This window comes from Neolamprologus multifasciatus, chromosome 17 (assembly GCF_963576455.1).
Source record: "Neolamprologus multifasciatus chromosome 17, fNeoMul1.2, whole genome shotgun sequence".
Classification (NCBI taxonomy): domain Eukaryota; kingdom Metazoa; phylum Chordata; class Actinopteri; order Cichliformes; family Cichlidae; genus Neolamprologus; species Neolamprologus multifasciatus.
This window is the reverse complement of record NC_140455.1, coordinates 30,504,239-30,528,174: the sequence shown is the minus strand read 5'-3', so window position 1 is coordinate 30,528,174 and position 23,936 is coordinate 30,504,239. Positions and strand designations below refer to the sequence as shown.

At 42.0% G+C, this 23,936-nt stretch overlaps 2 protein-coding genes across 4 annotated transcripts in view; one reads left to right on the top strand and one right to left on the bottom strand.

The window, feature by feature from the left end:
• The window catches only part of ccdc146 (coiled-coil domain containing 146), a 53,575-nt gene extending 41,717 nt beyond the window's left edge, over nt 1-11,858 (top strand). For both annotated transcript variants that reach the window (XM_085139013.1, XM_085139014.1), the window contains exons 19-23: nt 3,744-3,854; nt 3,946-4,083; nt 5,669-5,794; nt 8,158-8,280; nt 11,186-11,858. In XM_085139013.1, coding sequence (XP_084995139.1) covers nt 3,744-3,854; nt 3,946-4,083; nt 5,669-5,794; nt 8,158-8,280; nt 11,186-11,383 — 696 coding nt within the window. In that variant the 3' untranslated portion in view covers nt 11,384-11,858. The remainder of the gene's footprint in view (nt 1-3,743; nt 3,855-3,945; nt 4,084-5,668; nt 5,795-8,157; nt 8,281-11,185) is intronic.
• Nucleotides 3,866-23,936, bottom strand: part of gsap (gamma-secretase activating protein) — a 65,315-nt gene continuing 45,244 nt past the window's right edge. For both annotated transcript variants that reach the window (XM_085139016.1, XM_085139017.1), the window contains exons 29-32: nt 22,125-22,186; nt 18,183-18,287; nt 17,104-17,200; nt 3,866-16,924 (exon numbers count right to left, since the gene is read on the bottom strand). In XM_085139016.1, the coding sequence (XP_084995142.1) occupies nt 16,824-16,924; nt 17,104-17,200; nt 18,183-18,287; nt 22,125-22,186 (365 nt within the window). In that variant the 3' untranslated portion in view covers nt 3,866-16,823. The remainder of the gene's footprint in view (nt 16,925-17,103; nt 17,201-18,182; nt 18,288-22,124; nt 22,187-23,936) is intronic.

Here is a 23,936-nt window from a genome sequence, read left to right as displayed (position 1 = left end):
ATTCGATGTTATTTTTATTATTGATTGTTTTTCCATTAGTCTGTCGTGGTAGCATCCTGCAGACCAGCGTGGCTCTCAGTCTGCTGATGGACACTTTCTGTGCTTGCTTGGCCGTGGGTCTCCTGAAGCAGTAGACGGGCATCAGAGAGACTGTGGCTTTGGCACTTGTGGAAGCAAAAGCTCAGTTGTGAGAGGACTCCATGGGAGGCCGCAGAAGAGGACTGTCAGCAGGTCTTTATGAAGAAAAGCAGGGCTTTTCTGTTGAACTAGACTGGGAATATCTTTGGGCAGTGGATAGAGCACTTGAGGAACTGTTAAACCCAGCCAAAATCTCCTGTGTGGAGGAGACAGACCCTGAAGAATAAGGGAAAGCTTCACCAGTTGCACTGGCAGAGCTCGCTGGGGTAGTTAGAAAGCTCTCTGGTGGTATTACACTGCTCAGCCTCCTAGGGAAAATTTATTCCAGGGTGCTTGAAAGAATGTTCTGACTGACTGTTGAGCCTCGTATTCAGGAGGATCAATGCTGATTCCATCCCAGCCATGGAACAGTGGACCAGATCTTCACCCTATGAGATGCTTATGTAACCAATCAGCGCTCTCAGCTGATTCTAAACCCAAACTCTAAACACATAACCTGGTTGGGAGCAGGTTATGTGTTTATCATGAGTTACTATGGTGATGCAGCCAGATAAAAAGAGAGCCTTAAAGCTTGGTAGAGTTCACTGACTCATTAATATTGCTTTATAATACACCCCTCAGTAATCAGTGTGCATTTAAAAATTCTAATTGGACCTCTTGGTGAAATTATTCCCAATAAACACAAAATACCGATTAGTACAAAGACATTGCATCCATGAAACAAAATGCAATAGGCTGTAATAGCATCCAGCTTGCTGACAATGTGAACGCAATACTCTGTATTCTGCCTCTGTAGCCATATAGCTGTTTCTTGATTCTGACTATCTGTGTTTTATACTCCCCAAAGTCTTCTTTTTCACTTCAGTAAAAGTAACTGTTGTTAATTATTTATTAGCTCCAACTCTTAACACGATCAGCTCAGCACTGAGAAAAAAAACCCCTCAAGTGCACAGAAACCCCACCACCAATCTAGTGCTTTGTAGACGGTCTCATTGTGGATTCATCGCATGTAAAAAAAAATCAAGCTTAACCCAGCAGTCAGGATCCTGCCAGTGTAGCCATCAACCGTTTCCAGTTGTACAAATCCATTCTCTCTTTTTTTGCGGTGGAGTCATTTCAATTAAAGTAAAAGTCGTCCAGCATTTATTAGCTCCAATTCCGACATGATCTGCTGAGCTCAGTTGCAATTGTTTAAAGCAGACGAAGAACTTGAGCGCAATAATACTTCTGAAACGCTATTTGGCATTGGTATACTGCAATTAAGCACTTTATTTTAAGGTTTGTTTGAGAAGCCTGACATCAGAATTGATGGATTTCTAAGTCTTACTTCAGCTCGTATTCCCTCTAGACGATTTGGTGACCTTCATTTGCATGTCGAGCAGGGAACAGAATCAGATTTGTTGCTTAATTTCAGCTTTCAGATGATGTAATCACGTATTGAACTCCTCATACCACGAACAGGCTTTTGTTGTCAAAGTCATATTCTCTGTGAGAAGTGCACATATCCCGGGTCCCTCTTGGTCAGCCCCAGTTCCTGTTTCTCAGCATCTCTTGTCTTTTTAATTCTGCCTTTCTTGTCTGCCTTCACATCCTATCGCTCGCTCCTTTTTCTGACTCTGGCCTTTCTTTTGCTCCTTCTCACTTTATCTTCCTCTGTCTGTCAGCCTTTTATCACTTTCTCCAAGTACATTTCCTCCACTCTTATCTCTGTCTTTGCTTTTCAGTAACTTTAACCCAGCTCACACCTTGGCTTATCACATGACAGCTTTAATACTAAGTTAAAACCTGACTCATATGACAGTAGGCTTTTTAATAGGCTGATCACCCATGTCTGTTTTAATCAGACTCGCTGCCCAACTATAGGAGAGAGGCTTCATTAATCCCATCTATGAAGGACGGAATCATCACGTTGTTCCGGACTGTCTTTCTTCGCTCACATTAGATGCAGGCACATAAGCCTAGACTGCTGCATATATCCACACACAAACACACACACACACCTCTATACTCAGTATGGTTGAATGGACTGAAGCTGATGTTTCATAAGGCAGGTCGTGTCAGGTCAGACCGCCTCTGTACTTTATTCCACGTGTGCTTTTTCTCTCTTCAACTCTTCTCTCTTTGCTCCGCGCTGTATAATCAATCACTTCTTCTTCTCTTATATTTGTTTCAGTGTCCCCAGGCATCTATTAATATTTCTCATGTATTTTCCTTTTCCTGTCTTCTATCAACTGATCACAGTTTTTTTTTTCATTGTTTCTATTTTCTGCTTACATTCATTTTATTTTGCCTGTCATGGCTCCTTGATCAGCCGAGATTCTCATATATATATATATATATATATATATATATATATATATATATATATATATATATATATATATATATATATATATATAATTTATCTTGCTTTAATGGGGCCAGTGGGCATTTATATTAACTTCACTGTTAAGATGCTACAGCTTTCTTAATTGCCCATTTCCATCTCTAGCCCCCGCTGAGGCTAGTCATAGGTTTCAGGTAACATTGTGTCTTTATGATTTTGTTTGGTTCCTGGCTTGATCCCTCTTTATGTGGAGTTTGCATGTTTTCTCTGTACCTGTGTGTGTTTCCTCCGGGTCCTCTGGGCTATGGATGTAAGATGCATAAAGTGCTATGGCATTCATGTAAAATGCTTTGAGTGCTCAGTAACAAGTGCGTAATATTTTCTCCTGAATTCAGTCTGGTTTATTTGGTATTTTCCTAAACTTTCCACTGTAATTTTTAATTCCTGTTAGCCTTTTTCTCCCCACCAGACTTTATGACATTGCTGCATTTCATGGTGCATTTCCAGTCCTGCATGTTACTGGAATAGCGTTAAACCAGTGGCACTGTGTGTCCATGTGGACTAGACCAGAAAAGCAAAGCAGGCACCCATTCATTATTCTTAGACAGGTCAAAACCTTAATTAATGTTCTATATGTTAATTTTCTGTCATTCATTTAAGCACTTTGTAGGTCATGTGCACTTTTTTTTTTTTACTCTGGCAAACCTCTAACTCCGTCTCCACTCGCTAATTGCAGCTGATTCAGAATGAGCATTAGCTAAAGACATTGATCGAACATGCCTGCCCTGCCCCTTCACTTAACTTTAACGCCTTGTCATCCTGTCTGCTTCTGAGCCTTTTGCCTCGTCTCCTTAGTGTGTTTTTTTCCTTTTGTGTGTATCCTTGCCTCCCCTTTTTTTTCTGCTGTCTTTGGGGATGTCAGAAAATAAAAACTGAATAAAAAAAACAGGCCCTTGGAGGGATGTTGTAGCTTTTTAAACTGTGGTTTCTCTTATCACAGTTTGCCACTGGCTTGTCATGTAGCAGGAAGTAGCTTCCATGTAGGCACTAAGTTTAGCAAAAAAAAAAGCCCTTAAATCCCCAATGCAATGACTACCTTCCATCCATGGAGAACAAAGCACTCAGACACACACAGACTAATTCTAGATTCTTACTTTGTATTTTCCGGTTATTTACCTTTGGAAATTACTAGATACAAGTGACAATAGCTTATTGACTTCTGCCACAGTCAATTTGTTGTCTGTTTTCGTCTGTAATTCTCTTATTTTCTGTCTCTCAGCTGTCAGAAGCCAGGGACAAGACACTTGAGGGTGTGGAGCGAAAAGTTGATTACAAAGAGCTAAAGGGCAAAGACCCATCAACGGCAGAACTGGCCAAGAAAATTGAACAGGTACGCGACACTTTTAAAATACGACTTTATTGCAAACGTTTTCAAAGGGAATACAAAAAAGGTGTGTCTCCGCTCTGTCTCTGCACTGTAGCTTGAGGTGAATCTAGCTGAGCGCGAGAGACAGTTGCTGGAAAAAGAACTCCTGGTGGACCAGGTGACCCGGCTCTCAAAGCCACTCAGCGAGCAAGCTGAGAACTGCCAAGAGGACAAACTCTCACTGGCAAAGAAGGTAGACTCTTGTATATACATAGAGAAGAAGCTCTGCTCATATAGACACACATAGGGTGATACAGAGACAAACACACACACTCCCACACAATACAATATACTCTCAGATACAGAGAAACATATTATTCACCCGTTATCTGCAGCGTGGTCTTTTATCTCTCTCTTTGTTTCCCTCACGAACACACTGACATTGTTTGAGGAGCATGTGCAGCCCATGTGAGGAGCGTGCAGAGTGAGCATTTGGGAGTTCACTGAGCATTACAGTTTCTTTACACTCCCACTTGCTCTTCTTTTCCTCTTCGGCTATAAATACCCTCATCAAAAGCTAGTGGAACAAGCTTCATAGCCCATAATCATTTGTAGAAATAAGTCACAGTAGCACTGAAAGGAATTTAATTTGAAATGAAGAAAATCTCGAGCTCAAATGTCCTCACACGGTAGACAGGCAACTACTCTAGTTGCATTTTACATCCTTGCTTGAAGACCTTAAGGGGATCTATTAGACGGAGCACAGAGATTAGTGTCATTCATTCAGCATTCATCCAAATGTGAAATAAGGTCAATGGTCCTGGGTGGTTTTGCAGAACATCATGGTGTCACATTGTAGTTAACCTAAAAGACCATCTCTTCATCATTTGTCATCTCAGACAGCGCTGTTAAATTTTGTTGAAACCAGTCTATTAATTCTTAAGTGAAGGGAAAGAATGTTTTTTGTATACGTGATATTTGACCACCAACTTCTCATCAGTTCATCCTCGAGTCAAACTAACTAGATTTAATGAAATTCCTTCCAGGTGTACTGGGATGTTGCGTTCCCAAGAACGTGACAGTAAAATTCCTTTTCTAAGTAAGTGTTAACATGAGAAAATCTCATGTATTACTGTATGGCATGCAAGGCAGGACCCAAACGCAGGACTTTGAGTAGCTCCTTTGCTGTGACTACTTAAACATAAGAGCACTAAAAAAAGGAAAACTCAGAAACAAGAAACTAGGAACAAAAAACTAGAAATAAACAACTAGACATTTACCACTAAGAGTTAACAAGGGAGATGAAGGAAACATGGAAACACACAGCAAACGGGGACGGCGTGACAATGATCAGAGCAAAACCACTGAAGCAAGGAGCACAAGAGTCCAAAACAAAGACCTAGCAGTTCAGAAGGCAGAAGGTGTGCCCTGCAGCAGAGATGGACCATTACAGGAGGCCGGCTACCTGGCCAGTAGCGCAGATGAAGGAGCTCTGCAGGATGACCTTGTGGTCCAGAAACTTAGAAACACTGGGTCACAGACCCAGTACTATGACATAGGGATTTCTAAGTGGTGATGTTTGAAAGTTAAAGAGGAAATTCATGAGGTCTCAGTGACCCTGTTATTTGACCGTAATCAACAATGGAAATCAGTTTTAGTTTAAACTGGTTTACTTGGATCTCTGAGAATAGGACAAATGATCTGAAAACATTATCCCAGAGGCAGGACAAAGTACACTAGACCTGTACACTACATTACACTCTCTGATTAGCTTGACTCTGAACATTTATGAAGAATGATCTACTCTGTGCCTCTGTCTATATGTTCTCTGCTTCCAGCTGAATGAGCTCCGAACTAACATAATCAACACCAACCACCGTATGATGGCCATTTCTGCAGAACTTTCCATGAAGCAGGCTGCTGCTTTATCTCTACAACAACAGATCAAAGAGAAGGAGCTACAGGTCAGGAGGAGGGGGGGGCACATGTAGCCACAACAAAGGGATCCAGAAATCTACACCGAGCTCTTGGATGTGCAACTCCACAGTGTCTCTCTGGTTTTCTCTTTATTTTTATTTCTACTCACTGATCATGATTGAAGGGAGCACTGGCTCATCGTATCCAGTTTCAAAACAACTCGAGATTTCATAACTAGACCTTACTCATGGGTGACAATGTCCATCTTTTATTAGGAATCTGTGGAATCAACATCTAGCAGTTCAGTATTTACAGAATTTATGTATGCCTTAAACTATGGCTTTATAGTATGTTGGTTTATATAATTGCTTGGCTAACAAAAGGTTCACGGTTCAATTCCAACTAAACACTACAAATCTTTTTAGGGGTATATTATTGCAGGTGCCTGGTTTGAAACTGCCAAATCAAATCAACTGAATCAGACAACATAAAAGTTTATTGTCTATAGCCTTATCTTGCCTATGTCCTTAGAATAACCTTACGTCTTCGTAACTGAACCTCATAGATGACCAGGTTGCTCTTCTGTAAAGAATCTATGAGAACAATATTTAGCAGGAAGAAAATGCCTGAATAGATGGACGTATTTACACATTTGAAATGTGTAAATAAACCTGGTGATCCACTTTAATTATTATTTCATTCCCTTTCAGCAATTATTCATATTTTAGACCAAAGAAGGAGGTTTTCAATCACGCTAACTGCAAGCTAAGTGCTAACATGTAGCAGCTAGCATTACAGTGTATTCTGTAACTATAGCAACTATAGCAACCAAAGAGGCTTATTACATTTTTACGCTTCCATTAAGGGTAAGTAATGTGTATGTAGTGGCTCTGACTAACAGCAGCTTGATTATCGGTTTATTTATGAACTGCTGCTGTTTGTCATAATTTAGCTAAATCAGTCTCTACATGTTCACCAGGTAGAGGTTAGTGTGAGTTCAACAAATGTAGAACAAAAACTATAAGCTAAAAAAGTGAGAATACTACAGAAAGCATACTCTTTTTTTTATAGTAAATATTTGATCACATTATATATAATGTTGCTGCAATAGCCATCAGGACATTGTGGACTGCTACTTTGAAACCTCAACTTGACCATTTGATCATCAACATCTTGTCTACTCTAATGTATCTATTTTAGTAAAAATGGTAGAGCGGTTTACAAAATGAGCAACATGTCGTATAAAATAGGAATTGAAATTTGAAACGGAGTCCATAAATTATTTAAGAAAGTGTTTATTGAGGTCTCACTAATGAGTGAAGACAGTGTGTACTGAAGGTGGAAGGACTCCTTTGAGGAGCTCCTAATTGAGGAAAATGTGAGAGAACGGACAAATTGGAGGAAAGTTTGTGAATCAGGAAATGCAGAGGATTAGTAAGGATGAAATGAGGGCAGCTATGAAGAGGATGAAGAGTCCTGATAACCTACCTGTGGAGGTGAGGAGTGGACTTTCTGACCAGATTGTTTAACACGATCCTGGAGCGTGAGAGGATGCCCGAGGATGTGTACTGGTACCGATTTTCAAGAACAAGGGTGATGTGCGGAGGCGTAGTAGCTAAAGAGTGTAGTCACTAATGAGCTGCCAGGCAGAAGGAGGACGACTGCAGAGACGATTCATGGGTGTAGTGAAGGAGGACACGCAGAGGGTGGGTGTGACAGAGAAGAATGCTAGAGATAGGGTGAGATATATAGAGATGATCTACCGTGTGACCGCTAAAGGAAGCAGCCGAAGTCGGAAGCCATTTACTGAGATCATAGATCGCTTCAGGGTCATTTTCTTACAAATTTCATGAGAACTGGACTTTTTTTTTCTTTTTTTTTGGAAACTACAAGAGTCACTCCCTGCTGGCAATTAGGGAGAATGCAAGTTTAAGGCACTTCTTCACAGGCTTTACTTTTAATACATGCTTTAGTGACCAGGAATCAGTCCATTATCATAATTAGTATAATTGTTGAGCTTAAGTATGAAAATAATGAGGCACCATTGCATTATTCAACCAAGAAATGCTGAAAATCAGAAACTGGTCTCAACATAAACCCCACTGCTGTGTTTCTCAGTAAAATAAATAAATAAACAGGTAAAATGACTGGATTTCCCTCATGCCTTCTATATATTTCAGGAGATTTGTGTTAATAACCTGAAGAATCCCTGCAGTTGTCTGCCTGCAGTGCACCGCAGACACAGCTAGAAGCAGAAAATGCCAAGGCTTAATTTTGCCTGGATTCTGACACTAATACAACCATCTGTTTTTGGGTGCAGCTTAAATTGAATCAGGCCAGGAGAGTGCAGAGTGGACAAAGTGAAAGGAATACAGAGTGAATGTTCCTTCCATTTGTCCTGTGTTTCCAGATGGACAAGAGCCAGCGGCGGCTGGAGCAGGGCCTGTCACCATACCCTGAGAAAGAGGAGGAGTGGAGGAAGATGCTCCAGGACAAGAAGAGGAGACAGAGGGACAAAGAGGAGAAAGAGAGGGTAAGGAAACACACGAGACTCACAAAGATCACTGGTCAGAAATTGATTAGAGCACTGAGGGACAAGAAAAGAAGATAGAGTGGCAAAGAGAAGAGTGCAGCAGGGACACATTGCAGGGGCAGGAGTCAATTAAGACTCTCCAGAGCAAAAAGGCTGTGAGTGAAAGCGTGAGCGAGAGCTACCCACGCACAGACTCGACCTAGAATCTGCAAAAAAAACAGGAAATGACAGGCTGAACGGGTGACAAACAAAACTAGCGGCTGTCTACACAAAGAAGGAGCACATGCACAGATCAGCTGTCTGAAACCAGTCCAGCTGCCTGCAGCCATTTGTTTTCTCCCCTTTTTATTATAGCTACTGATCAAAAAGGACACCACAGTAAATTGCAAGCACATAGCCAAAACAAGTAACAGCAAGGAACCTGCAGATGTGGAAACATTAGAGTGTATCTGAGGAATTTTGGAGGGATGTCATTGTTAGTTTTGCATTTTAAACTTCTTAAAATGTCTGCAGATATTTCTTCTTGTTTATTTTTTGGCAGTTTCTGATATGTTTTTCGCAGTCAGAGCCATTATTTCTCGCTTTGTGCGCCCTCCTCAGATCACACGCCAGCGGATAAACTTTATGCATGAGAAAATCGCCATCTCTTTGAAGTGTCCGTGAGATTTAGGCACGGTTAATTTGCATGCCGTGGTGTGGTGAAAGTCAAAGAGAGGACTGGAGTGTCGTGAGGATGCGTGTTCACTTGAACTTGATTTTTTTTTTCCTCTTTTTTTCTCAGCAGGAGCTCACCATCGTTACAAATTAACCCATCAGCCACAATAGGATCAAATCAATTTTGTCAGCCTCTTAACAGTTTCAGTGACTTCATCCTGGTGCTAGTTTTTAACACAGTATGCAAAAAACTTTTAAGGTCATGTGTCATTAACTCGAGCAGGAGGCTGTTGAATATTAACAGTACAGGCAAACAGCCTGGGTCTGTCCCAGGGAGTTATCTGAGGCTCACTAATAACACATTAAATCTTGTTGTTTAATCTGCGCACAGACCCATATATAAAAATGTAACTTTTTGTGCTTTTTTTCTGTTTAGCTAATAAGGTCACAGTAACAAGAAAACAGTAAGTAGCTGTGTGGTGATAAACAGTCACAGCATGCACCGTAAATCCTCGCCCCTCACAAAAAAAAGAGAGAAATAAATCTGTCCAAGTGTCCTTGAGCGAAGCAGCAGACCCCCAAAAGCTCGTGATATGTAAAATGTAAGCAGCTTTAAAGGAAATAGCTCCAAAAAATATGCACAAGCATTTGCACAATTTGTTGTTTTACCAATCTGCATTTACTCATAGAAGTACTATGGGGTGAACACAGTACTATACCTAAACTAAGCCAACTCTCATTTCTTTATGTTTTGTTGGGGAAATGGGAAGAAGGTGCAGCGATTTATTAAAAAGTGTCTGAACCCTCTTAGGCAGCTTTCTTGTCTTTTCTTTAAGTAGTCTTCAGGAATAGTTCTCCAGGCTTCTTGAAGGACATTCGGGGCTATGTTTAGGTAATGAGGTAATGTTGAGGTCCGGGCTCTGCGGATGCCAATGCATGACTGATAGTGTTTTTATGTAGGTATGTATCCAGTGTGTTTGCAATCATTTTCAAAATGGAAAAATGAAACTAGCTAATCAGATGCTTTCCAGATCATATTGCATGGTGAATCACAGTATGACTGTACTGATCTGCTTTCACTTGATTTCACCAAGACCCCCGACGCCACTGGCTGAAATGCAGCCCCAAACCATAACAGAGCCTCCGCTGTGCTTTACGGATGACCTCTCTCCTGCCCTTCTCCAAACACACTGGGGATTTAAACAGTTTTTGGCATAACTTTGAAAGTGTGGAGAACTGTTACTTAAGGCTGCTTTAAAAAGAAAAAGTTACAAGAAAAAATGCAAAGAAATGATGATTGGCTCAAGACTTTTGGAAGAAAAAAATGCTGCTTTGATAAGGGTGTTTGATAAGAAGTAAGGGTGGCATATTTTTATAGGAAGGTAGGTAAACTGGTCTAAATTCCTCACTGCTCTCCACACGTCAGTGCTCCAAGATGCACAACAAGCAACATCGGCAGCTATTCCTTTTTCTTTTTATTATACCTACTGTTATAAATATGATTAAAGGAGAGGTAAAGAAAGTTGTTAATAGCTTGTATATCAAAGTGACTTCCCCTAAATCCATGGTTTGGTTCACACACTGTGTGCCAGGGTGCACAGATTGCCTCATGTCAGCTGTAGTATCTGATTTAAGATGAAATTGAGCAAACCAAAATGACTGTACTTTAGTCAGCACGACCACCTTTATTCTCAAACAGGCAGGCCTTGCTTTGTTCTTTTCAGTTACACAACATTCCTTTTGGTTTTTGTCATTTGAGGAAAAGTTCACAGGAACGTGCACTCAGTATATTATGAGGCTCATTAATAACCAAAAACGTGGACGGGTTTTTTCATGATATTTTTTTTGTTTAAAAAATAGAATAAATCATAATATAATAAGTAAAACTTAAAAAAAATTGTAATAATTGCAAGTGCTGCTGTTCTCAGGATTTAATCCAAAATATGAAATTCTGCACACGCCGTGTGTGTTTTCAGTCACTGGAGGTATAATATGAAGAAAAACAGGAGGAAAAAAAACACAAATTAAACTTTTAATCAGCTTTATTGTCCCAAGCTCATGCACTCGACTGTTCATCTTTGCTTTTGCATTCATGCTGAGATATAAAAAAAAAAATGCAGAACTGATTATTCCATTTACTTGATTAAAATTCAGGATAATTTGAAATTGAAGTATTTACTCCAAGGTCAAGCAATCTTACATCAAATATTAAAACTGCTTCTGGTACATTCTTGCGTGTGTGTGTGTGCAGCTTGCTGAAAAGGAGTGGAGGCAGTTACCTAATGGAGAGTACACCACAGCCGAAGCACGTCCCAACGCGTACATCCCGCTGAACGCTCGGCTGCCTCTGCCCAAACCCTATGGAGCCCAGGCCCCCTTCAAACCCTCCCAACCAGGGGCCAACATGAGACACTTTCGCAAACCTGAGCTCAAATCCATAGAGATATAGAAGACATGTCTGTGGACAAGGACGACATATTGAACCATATGACTGTTCTGTATTTATTGGCGTACTTCAGGCACACACACACTAAAAGAACATGTGTTTCTCTGAATTGTGTTATTTATTTCCACACTCCTTCTTCCTGCTCTCACTAACATGTGCATGTCTGTGTGCTGGCTGCTCTGAGCTTGTTCTTGTGGTCTGCATCTGGTTGTAATTTTGGTTCCCTTACTGGCACTTGGTTGTTTACAGTAAAGCTAAAAAGTAAAAGAGAGTCGAAGGGAGTACAAGGAGACTCAGTAATGTATTTCTGTATTATTTTCTCCATCTAGCAAAAGCACCATCACACTTTTACCACCTTTCTCTAGAAGATAAATTCATTTCTCAGGGCCACTGGAATATTTCTAGGTATTCTTCACTCTCGTTGTTTCATCCCTCATGCTTGTAATCTCCGAATAAATTGCAATTGGTTTAAGCTCTATGCAAGGCTGGGAGTGTCTCCTTTAATGCCTGAAATGATAAATGTAAATACGGTGAGGAAGCTCAAGCACTGAAAGAGCATAGAGAATGACAAAGAGAGAGGAGAATTTAAATGAAGGGGGAAGGCAGCAGAGGAGAGTCAAGGGGATAAGAGAAGGGGATCTAAATTGGGTGTAGAGTTCAGAGTTGGTGACTAGTGATCGAAAACATAGTCAACTGCCTTTGAAACTAAAAAGTTATCAGAAGCTTTTTTCGATCTTAGTTTGAGATTAAAGCAGTTCTGGTATTAGCTTGTTTTGCAGATTGTAAGCATGTGACTGCCCTGAAAGGGTCTAAATTGGTTGCTGGTGCCAGACGGACTGGTCTGAGTATTTCAGAAACTGCTGATCTTCTGGGATTTACCCACACAAGCCATCTCCAGGGTTTACAGAGAGTTGTCCAAATATGGGCAAAATGCCTTGTTGATGCTGGAAGGTCAGAGGAAAAATGGACAGATTGGTGTGCAGAAGAGCATCTTGTAGCAGCAGAAGACCGCACTGGGCGCCACTCCTGTCAGCTAAGAAGAGCTACTCATGGGCTCACCAAAATTGTAAATAAAAGACTGTTAAAAAATAGGACACTTTGGGATCCTTAGAACCAACTGAGCACTGTTTATTTGCCTCAGCCTACCTGAGTATCACTGCTGGAACGCTTCTTCTTCCAGTTGCTCCCTTTAGGGGTCAGCAAAGAGGATCGTCTACATCAGCGGTCCCCAACCTTTTTGCGCCCCGGACCGGTTTATGTTCAACAATGTTTTCACGGACCGGCCTTTAAGGTGTCATGGATAAATACAACAAAATAAAACTAGTAACAGAAACAAAAAAAGAAGATTTATTCATAACACATGGGAAAAGACCCAGCGAAACCAAGTTAACGAAAACAATTTAAAAAATAACGATAAAAACCGATTAAAAACCCTGAAAACCATAAGTTTCACACCCGAGCCTCAACTCTCGCCGCCCAGTACCAGATGACTCATGGACCAGTCCATGGCCCGTGGGTTGGGGACTGCTGATCTCCCTAGCATCCTCCTGTGTCACACCAACCCTCCGCATGCCCTCCTTCACAACGTCCCATGAATTTTTTTCCTCCTGCCTGGAAGCTCCATCTTCAACATACTTTGCCCAATATATCTACTCTCCCCTCCAACCATCCCCAAATCCTCTCAACCTTGCCTTTCTGACTTTGTCCTCAAAGCGTTCAATATGAGCTGTCCTTCTGATGTACTCATTTCTAATCTTGTCCACTGTGGTCACTACCTGTGAAAATCTTAGCATCTTCTTACACCTCCAGCTCGTCAGCACCACCCTCTCAAAACTATACATGACAGCAGGTCTCACAACCATCTTGCAGACCTTCCCTTTCGCTTCATCTCCTGTCCTGCTGTCACACCTTTTTCCACCCATTCCCCCTGCCTGCACTCTCTTCTTCAGCTCTCTTTTGGACTCTCCGTTGCTTTTGATGTTTGACACCAGGTATTTCAACTTCCCTACTTTCACTACTTCTCCTCCACAAATCTTCACTGTGTCCCTCTCAGTCACACGGGTACTGTATACTGACTTTCATTCCTCATCTCTCCAGTTCATGCCTCCACCTGTCCAGTGTCTCTTCCACCTGTTCCCTACTGTCAGTATAAAAGCTTAAAAAAATGCTAAACAAGTCATTTTGAGGAACTTGAGCTCATTTGACAGGAAATGACTGGCATAAACCAGCTTTGCGCAACACTCTGCGTGAGTCAACTTCCGAAGGAGGTGACCTGCTGATGTGATGTGTGTGTGATCATCCATCGCATGCTGATGCTGAGGGCTGTCAGATTAACTTAGCCCCAAACTGTTAGCTGCCTACATAACACTGACTGCATAACAGAGTGCGATAGGGGCAATCAGGTGAGGAGTGACCACATTTAAAAGAGGAAATGCCCACAGGAGAAAGGACTGAAGGTGAAGCAGCAAAAGTGATGAAGCTGAAAGCTGCTAATGAAACATTGTGGGTTATGTAACGAAAAAGGGGAAAAAAAAGCTTGACGGGTGTGTTCCTGATTAAATGTGAGTCAGTGCGTGTGATGACTGACGCTGAGATTATTTCCTGACTTTACTGGAGGTCTGCTGAGCCTGTCCAAAGCACTCAGACATTCTCAAGAATCAGAGCTCACTTCCACAGAGCCTTTCACGCTACAAATTATGTCACTGAAAGCAGACGCTCCAAAAGTGCTAAGTTCATCCTGTCATCAAAATTTATTGGGAAGCAGTGCACAGATCGCCTACCTCAAAGCTTGTGTCTCTGCCATGTTCTTTAAAAGTGAGGCAAAAAAAGAGAAAAAAAACACCATTTAAAAAAGACAAAAATTTATTTACATTTCGGTGTAAACATGAGCGATTGAGCGATCCCTTCTTCCAGAGCACTGGTTTTGCAATCAAAACACAACATGTAAATAATCTGTGGAATTCAGCGCTGGATGATGCACAGGGTGCAAACATCCAAGCACTGAAAGGATTAGGAACATTTACAGCACGATTTTTCAAAGCACACGTCTGAACATGTGTGTGGAGGCAGACTCTTACTGCCTGCTATGGAGTGATTTTGTGTTCTCTTTATTTTGGTTTGGTAACAGGAGCTATTAAGTGTTACAAACAATGAACATATAGATATGTAGTTGTGGTGTCAGAGAGACAAATCATTCTGCATAAATCAGCATTAAAGGGGACCTATTATACTCATTTCCAGCCTCATATTTTATATTATATTCTTGGATTTGGGTTGAGTCACAGTTCTGAACAATAATAATTCCTTATGTCTGTGAAGGTTCTCAGTCATCCAGGTCATCGTAGTCAAAGGAGCTTGCAAAGAAAAGCGTCTGGACTTCTTTAAGTTACTTGAAGACGTTTCACCTCTCATCCGAGAGGCTTCTTCAGTTCTAAGGTCAAATGGTGGAGAGTCCCAGATATAAACCTGGTGGGAGTGTCCCCCCACAGAGGGACAAAAGGACATGCATCTTAAGGATAAAGGACACTCTTTCGAGGATGCCAATGTTCACATTTTGGACAGAGAGGACAGATGGTTTGAAAGAGGAGTGAAAGAAGCCATCTATGTCCACTGTGAGCGACCATCTTTGAACAGAGGCGGTGGTTTACGACACCAACTCTCTGCCATCTATAATCCAGTTTTGAGATCCCTTCCCAGACGCCTTAACGCCCACTCACACCCTGGGCCATCTGACCTCAGGAATTCGCATGATAAGGTGGGGCCAGGTTTCACAACGAACTCACCTGAAACTCTGGCTGATTGGGACCCACACCCAGTTCCACACCTTGGCTCAGGCGATTAGAGGATCATCAGGGGGTCCTTTTGTCCCTCTGTGGGGGGACACTCCCACCAGGTTTATATCTGGGACTCTCCACCATTTGACCTTAGAACTGAAGAAGCCTCTCGGATGAGAGGTGAAACGTCTTCAAGTAACTTAAAGAAGTCCAGACGCTTTTCTTTGCAAGCTCCTTTGACTAATAATTCCTTATAGTGGGCCTTTAACAAGCTCTTTCGATTGGCTGCTCCATGTACACAAAAGGTTTGAACAGCAGATGGGTGGGGCTAAACCTATGTTCGCAAACTACTCTGATGAGTTCTAGTGATCTTTAATAATGTATACTTTGTTGATCCCCGTGGGGAAATTCCTTTCTGCATTTAACCCATTCGCTCAGTGAAGCAATGGGCAGCCATTGGGCGCCCGGGGAGCAGTGTGTAGGGACGGTAACTTGCTCAGGGGCCACCACTCTACCTACTGAGCTATCCCTGCCCCACAGGGCAGAAAGCGGGAAGTCCTGGTGTGGGGCTTCCCGCTTTCTGGTGTGGGGCCAGGGGCTCTTATAAAGGGGGTCAGTGGGGGCCCAGTCTCTTTGAAGTGATTGGGCTGTGCATGGTAATAGTGGAACTTACATGATGGTCACAGCAGAGGGCGCTTCCCATAGGGAGGATACTGAATGACGCTTGAAGGAGAACTGCATTTATACAAAGAATAGCCAATCACAGTGCTTAAAAAGTTCTGTTAATTTTCTTTGTAAGTTGTATTTGAAATTCTGAATTCTGAATTTGAACTTGGAAACTGTCTGAGCTTTCGGCGCTTACAGAGAACTTTCACATATGCTGACTTAATCATTCGAAACTCCAGCCATGTTTGATGTGAGCATCCACCACTGTAACAGCACATGCATGACAGACAATAAGGAAAAGCATAATAGGTCCACTTTAAAACCAGAGCAACTAACCACATCAAACCACAACCATCAAAGCTTTTGTCAGCATATAATCAAGTTGATGGGGTGCAGCAGCATTACAGGAAGCCTGGCAAGTTAAACAAGTGATTTATAATTACCATTCACAGCATTTGACATCAATGTTCATAAATTCTATCAAAGCAAGAAGAGAAGCTGAGGAGACAATGCAAATAACTGCCTGCAGTTTTCGATTTCAAAAAAAAAAAAGTTTCCCAAAGTTTAATTAAACCGTAAGTGAAGGTGTACCCATGTTGGTTATTGTATTCTAATTTCTGCTGTTGCCAACAATTTGTTTGGTTTGGGTAAAGTTGCAGCTGTTCCTCGCACATCGCAACCCATCTCAGCTCTTTCCTGAAAAGCAGGTGGGAAAACTGGGGTGATGACTCTGCCTCCTATTCTGAGCATCTCCATCCATCTACCCCTCCGTCCCACCCTAATTCATCATCTCACAGTGAGAACTTGTTTATGTCTACGCCTCTGCCTTTCAATCCCGCCGCTCATTTTTCATCTCTCGCCCTCCCTCCTTCCATCATCCATCCATCCGTTACTTGTCCTCGAGGCCCCTTCGATGATGACTGGTCTCTCAAACACATTTTCCTCCCCATCTCTTTCCCTCTCAATCCATCCGCCCCGCGTCCCTCTCCACCTCTGCGCGTTTATCATTTTCTCTCGAAGCCCAGCAGAATTAGCGTCTGTTTCAGAGCCGTCTCCTCCACAAACCTGGCGTCGACGTTCTCCTGCTCCTCGAAGGGGTTCGGAGCTGCTCGGAGTCAGAAAGAGACAGAGATTCTTATAGAAAACAGAACAGCAGACTTTGTGGTACAGAGTTGCTTTCTGGCCAGGCATGCACGCACACATGCACACACATTCTGTCTTAATCCTCGAAAGGCCTCTATCTAAACACAAAAGCGCACACACACACACACACACACACAATACCTTCTTCCTCTATATCAGAGAGTATTTTTGCCAGGTAGGTAAGAGGCACAAACTCAGGTCTGAAGCCAGGCTTGTCTGTGCCCGTGAATGCAAGTCCCTAAGGAGGAAGGAAAATAAAAAGCACAACTTCAGGGTTTTTTTTATGCCTTTTTTTTTTTGAGAAAACAGTCAGACAAATCTACCGCAAATCCAGAAACTGAGTCACCTTAGCTCTTCTCTAAGATAAACTTGGCTGCAGTTTAACTTTTAAGGCACCAACAGACTATCGCTGCACCAAATGTCACAGGCTCTCCACACCTTCTCTGTGAGCCAATTAGCTGACTGAGACTTGGCGATAGCGTCACATCCGACTAAATCAGTGGGTGACTGCTTAAACACGTTCAGTAATGATGTCTTTTTTTATGTCTGTGCAGAAACAAATAAACCAAAAAATAAAACTTTCTGGTAGTAGTTTATTTTTAAAAAATGAGAAAAAGCATATTTTTCTGTATAATTATTGGATTAATATAACCATAAATAGACCTGTGGGTCTGAAAGATAACCTATGGACGCTCTAAATGCCTGTTCAGTGAGGGTTTATAATTGAAAAGACCATGCCTGAAGCTAAAGCTTAGTCTAAACTGGACTCTAGAACACTTTGGTATACAGAGGATTCGTAGTTCAATCAGTGGCTACAAGGTACCGAGGTTCTGCGGCTGCAAAATTAGCCCAAAGCTACATAAAATTAAACAGAATTCAACTTCTCCCTACTGACCCTTAGCATGAGTCTATATTTATGTTCAAAAACCCACAAAATCGATGGTATTTCCATAAAGTAAAGGTCAACACCACCCTGTTAGCACATTCGCTTTGAAGCATAAAACAACAGCCTTACATAGCTCCTGGTATGGTTACATATTCCCATTTTTGGAGGATTTAAAAATAATGCATTTATTATCAAAATCAAATGATGGCACATTCCAGTGCAAACATTTCTCTGAGTTTTCTGTTTTTTAAATGCCCGGATAACTTTCTAAAAATGTCTGTGAGATTAGGGTGTGTATGAGAGTTGGCATGTGTGATACACTCTTCTGTGTTACCTTATTTTTGTTGTGTTTCTCCAGCAGGGTCTTGACATAATCTCTGGAGATTGAAGCAGAACTGACAGGATGATCCCACATGTGGTAGATCCTCTTCACCATAGGCTACGCATACACACAGACACACACGCGCACACACATAACCGAGTTTATATTTTAGGCATGTAGTTCATGCTGTCAAAATAAAAAATATCCCTGGAGCTTATGAACACCTGTCCCTTTCTATTTTGCCAACTGGAACACAAAACCATTATTGTGGTGTGAACTGCTAATGAGGGGTTTCGGAGAAATACGCATCTTTAATTTTTAGTGTTTTTGTTGCAATTTCAACACAACTTCTTTCCACACAACTGCACTTACTTAATCACAAAATAACTAAACAGGATGCTGCACTGGGCAACTTATAAACGTCATACCTGATTGGAATATATGACTGAACTTAGTATAGGGATTATTACACCTATAGAATACTGCAAACTATGAATATGAAGAAATTAGTTTTTCAGGATGGAAATAACAACAGGTTGCTAGGGTAGTCTACACTTACTGACTGCTTTGTTAGGTACACCTCACTAGTACTGAGTTGAACCGCCTGTTGCCAGGACTGCGATAGCTCTGTGTGGCTTAGATTCACCAAGGTTATGCTGCTGGGTGCAGGCATCATAGGATGGCTACACTGTGGTCATAACACCTGACTATATAAACTTTGACAATGAACTCACTCCATTAGACTCACAGCATATATTTACTGAATATATTTACAGATACATATACAGTGGTCCCTCGCTATAATGCGGTTCACCTTTCACAGCCTCGCTGTTTCGCGGATTTTTTTATGCAATTTTGCATGCTTTTTTTCCCTTTTCTTTCTTTCTTTTTTTTTTTTTTTTACAGTGCTTTGTGTTCTGCCTCGTGATTGGCTGTAGACAATTGTCAATCAATCTCGTGCCGTGTCTCCTGTACAGTACAGAATGCCTTCAGCTTGTCAAATATACATAAATATACATAAATCTTGCCATTGCTGCCATGGAACGCACGCCACTGCCCATTCCTTCACAGATTTGAGAAGCCCCGGCCAAACAAACTTGAAGCCGACTTGAAGCTTTGGCAAACCGTCCTACCGGTAGGATAATTTTACAGTGATGTCTGACAAACCATCCTACTTTGGATGGTTTCTCAGATATAGCCGTCCTGATTGGCTATATACCACAGGTGTCGAACTCCAGGCCTCGAGGGCCGGTGTCCTGCATGTTTTAGATGTGTCCGTGTTCCATCACAGCTGATTTAAATGGCTAAATTATCACCTCAATATGTCTTGAAGTTCTCCAGAAGCCCTGTAATGAACTAATCATTTGATTCAGGTGTGTTGAAACAGGGTGATATCTAAAAGATCTAAGAGTTCGACACCCTTGCTCTATACCATTACAGCACCAACATCAGTCTCTCTGACTGTTGATACAAGGCTGGATGGATCTATGCTTTCGTGTTGTTTACACTAAGTCCTGATCCCACCATCCAGTCTCAAATTGTAGCCTCTGTTTCCTGTTTTTAAGTGAGAACAGTGGCACCCAGTGGGGTCTTCTTCTGCTGCTTCTGCTCACAAGTTCAACATCTTGTACGTTCAGAGATGCTCTTATGCATAACTTGGTTGAATTACGCTTCCCTTCCTATTGGCTTGAAGCGATCTGGCCTTTCTCCTCTGACCTCTGGCGTCAAAAAGGCACCTCTCACAAGGAGAAATGCTGGTCACTGGAGATTTTCTCTTTTCTGGACTATCCATCCATCCATCCATCCGTCCATCTTCATCCGCTTTATCCGGGGCCGGGTCGCGGGGGCAGCAGCCTAAGCAAAGAGGCCCAGACCTCACTCTCCCCAGCCACCTCCTCCAGCTCGTCTGGGGGAACACCAAGGCGTTCCCAGGCCAGCCAAGAGATATAATCTCTCCAGCGTGTCCTGGGTCTGCCCCGGGGCCTCCTCCCAGTGGGACATGCCTGGAACACCTCACCCAGGAGGCGCCCAGGGGGCATCCTTGTCAGATGCCCAAACCACCTCAGCTGGCTCCTTTCGATGTGGAGCAGCAGCGGCTCTACTCTGAGCCCCTCCCGGATGGCCTTTTCTGGACTATTTTCTGTAAATATATAGTTGTGCTGGAAAATCAGAGTAGATGAGCATTTTCTGCAGGATTTTTGTGGCTCGAGAGATATGGCTGAGTTGTCTGTCAGTCTGAAGGTTGGTGGCTCAATCACCACATCCTCCAGCCTGCATGTCAAAGTATCCTTGTGTAAGATACCGAACCCCAGGTTGCCCCGATACATTCATCTGAGTACGAATGTGAGATTGAATGTTACAGAAGGCACTTAGGCGCAGAATAAAGCACTTTATGAATGTGGGTGTTTGACTGGGTAAGTGAGGCTTGTAGTAAAAAAGTGAGTGAGCAGTAAAAAAGGGCTTTGAATTCTCAGTTAGAGTAAAAAAGCTGCATCTAAGCACTAATCCATTTACCATTTTTCTGAAATACCCTGAAATACAGCCCACCTGACACCAACAGCCACTTTCAAAGTCACTTAAATCACCTTTCTGTTCAGTTTGAACTTCAGCAGCTTGTCTTAACCATTTCTACAAGCCTAAACGCTTTGAGTTGCTGCCATGGGAAATTTGCTTTAACAAGCATTTGAATCAGTGTACCTAGCAACGTGGCCAGTGAGCATATTTAAAAAAAAGAAGTAAAAAGGTCACGAGGGAGGAAATTAGCAGCAGAGCAAAAACATCGCTGTACCAGGCTGTAAACATGTTAATTTCTGGTGTTAACAAGGGAGCCTATTTGGACTGACTCATTTTTGGAGCCAACCTATTTCAGTAACCGCGAGTTGGCTTCATTTTTTTTGCCTCTGAACCTCTCTGACGCGTGGCATTAGGTGAGACGTGTCTCCACATTTAATCTTGATTTATGCAGCAACAATTTTATCAGTTAATTTTAGTTAGCCAGGCCACAATTACGTCTGGCAGCTGGAGCATTTCATTCATTAATTCTTGCAATGAGTTTCTGTGGCGTATCCTGGTTTAGTTTAGTCCCGCCACAATAACTGTAGTAAGCATTTATAATATTCCTGCATGAATTGACAAAAGAGCTGGTTCAACTGCATTCTGATCCCTGGTGTTCCTCATACAGTGCAAATATTCCTTATAAACATTTAATGGAAATCCTTGGTGGTCGGGGGTGGGGGGGGGTCAAGCACACACAGGATGGGAATCATGAGAGGTGTTGGGCTTAGTCAAGGTGAAATCTCCTACGTTTTCTAACTCAGTGTGTGTGCTGTACCTGCTAAATCTCTTCTGCCCGCCAAAACCCAACCAGCAAAAGTGTAGCAGGCAGGAAACAGAACAGAGAAGCTAAACACTGAACATTCCTGTGTTCACAGTGCAGATGTAATGCACACACACACATGCACAAACACACCCGCAGCTACAAAAGAAATATACTGTACCCACACAGGAACAGGTGGAAGTTACACAAGGGCTAGGACATAAACAGACACAGACTCAGTAGACAGCTATGTATGGAAACCCACTCCCCAACCCTCTGCGCTCACATGCGCCTTCACTCTCGTACCAGCTGGTTACACAAGTGCTCTGTGATTGGCTTGAGGGGGGCTTGAGGGAGATGAGACCTAAAATAACTTCAAAATCCTAATTGGACCGGAATGGGAAGTTTGGGTAGAGAACCATTCGAGAAAAGATGACAACTCCCCTCCACCCCCACCCCACTAAGAAAAGTGATGAGAATAGCCTGTGCATTGTTATATTCTTTTACTCCTTGCTCCTTCCAGGCTGTAGTTTTGCTCTAAATTCCTAGTTTGCAGACTTCGAGTTGTAACGTTTGTTTGAATGTACTGTTTTAGGAATTAAGACCCTGGAAAAAAGCCTTTGCAGAGATGCACATACCTCCGGAAGTCTCTTAAGGATGCTGAATTTCAGCCTATCATTGGCATCACTGTTGTCCAAATCTAAACACACAGAGGAAACAGAGAGATGACATGTTGCTAATTAGTCTACTAAAGACAAATCCCAAATGCTAGAAAAAATACCACAACACCTCACTTGAAATAAATGCAAATATCACCATCAAGATTTCCACAATCCTCAGCACTCAGTCTAGATGGCATGTAAAACTCTTCTTAATGCTCCTTCAAGTGCCACATTTATTACAGGTGATTAAAACGAATAGAAAATATGAATAAATTGTCAAATATCTTGATGCATGCTCAATCATCCAGGTAAGGAAATCTAAAAAAGCTCATTCTGTTCATCTGGATGTAGCGTTTTCAGCAGGAGAAATGTTTCGTCAATCATCTATGTGACTTTTTTAGTCTCAGCTGAATCCAGTTTTCCCAACTTTATAAACAGTAATGAAATCTAATAGGGGACATTTAAAATTTGATGTGTACCGTAAACCTATGCATCAAGATCACTATCAATGGTCCTTGATCAGTGGTTGATCAGTTGATATGACAATTTGCATATTAATGATGAAGAAACTGACCTCACAGCCCATTGTTCATCAGTGGTGCTAGTTTCAGTCATTATGCAAATATACTGTTAAGGGTTGGGGAAACCTGGATTCAGCTGAGACTGAAGAAGTCACTTGGATGAGAGATGAAATGTTTCTCCCACTGAAAACGCTACGTCCAGGTGAATAGAATTAACCTTTTGGGTAATAGTAAAATCTAGTTTACTTATATTTTACTTTGAAACAAGCAGAAAAAGCTTCACATGTGAGTAGGGATGGGTACCGGTATCCGGTGCCATCATGGCACCGGTTCTGACATAAACGGTAGTAACCAGACCGAAAAGCAGCGCACATTTCGGTGCTTTATTTCGGTGCTTTTTTTCCTGAGCTGTGATACACTTTCTTCTTCCTTACATTTGTATTGGCGGTTGGCAAACAACTGAAAGGTGCATTACCGCCACCAACTGGTATGGAATGATACACTTTAGATTCTAGCCAATCATTTTAAGTTTCCGAGAATAGTAGGCGGGTCCAGGTACGTACGTTCTTTTAGAGCAGAGCTACAAATTAAAAATGTCCAAGGCGAAGCGGTCAAAAGTCTGGCTGTACTTCACAGCAAAAGATGCAAACTCAGCAGCTGCAACAAGTGCTTTAAGGTGATACTGTGATACTGTCAAAGGAGGTAACACCTCAAATCTGATGAAACACCTGGCGACGCATAGTGGGTTTTTTTTAAAGCCGAGAAATGCGCCGTATTTGATAGCTTGCTGCGAGACCTCACACCGAGCACATCTACTGCTTGTGGGTTGCCTGTTATCGGACCCGGAATTAGCAACATCCCCCAAAAACCCGAAGAGGAGAGTCCTGGCCCCTAGCCCTGCCAGTGTAGCAGAAATGATGACGGATGATGATGGCAGCAGCAGCCGTTCTTCTCTGCGTGAGTAGCTTAATGTTGTTCGTGTGTAATTTACGTTGAGTAGGCTAACCACGTTATTACATTAATGCATGTAAGGTGAACAGCAAACACCATCATAGCTACATGCAGCTGTCTTCTTGTTTGATGGCAGATACTCCCTTCACCCTGGCCAAAAAGGCTAAAATGACCAAAGAAAAAGTGGAAAACAGTTAAACATGAGAGGTTTTTGGACAAAGTTTGTGTTTTTTTCCATTGTTTAAGCACTGCTTCCAGCCAAGAATGATACCATATATGCCCCATAGCTGCAGAAAAGGCTAACATTGTTATCTTT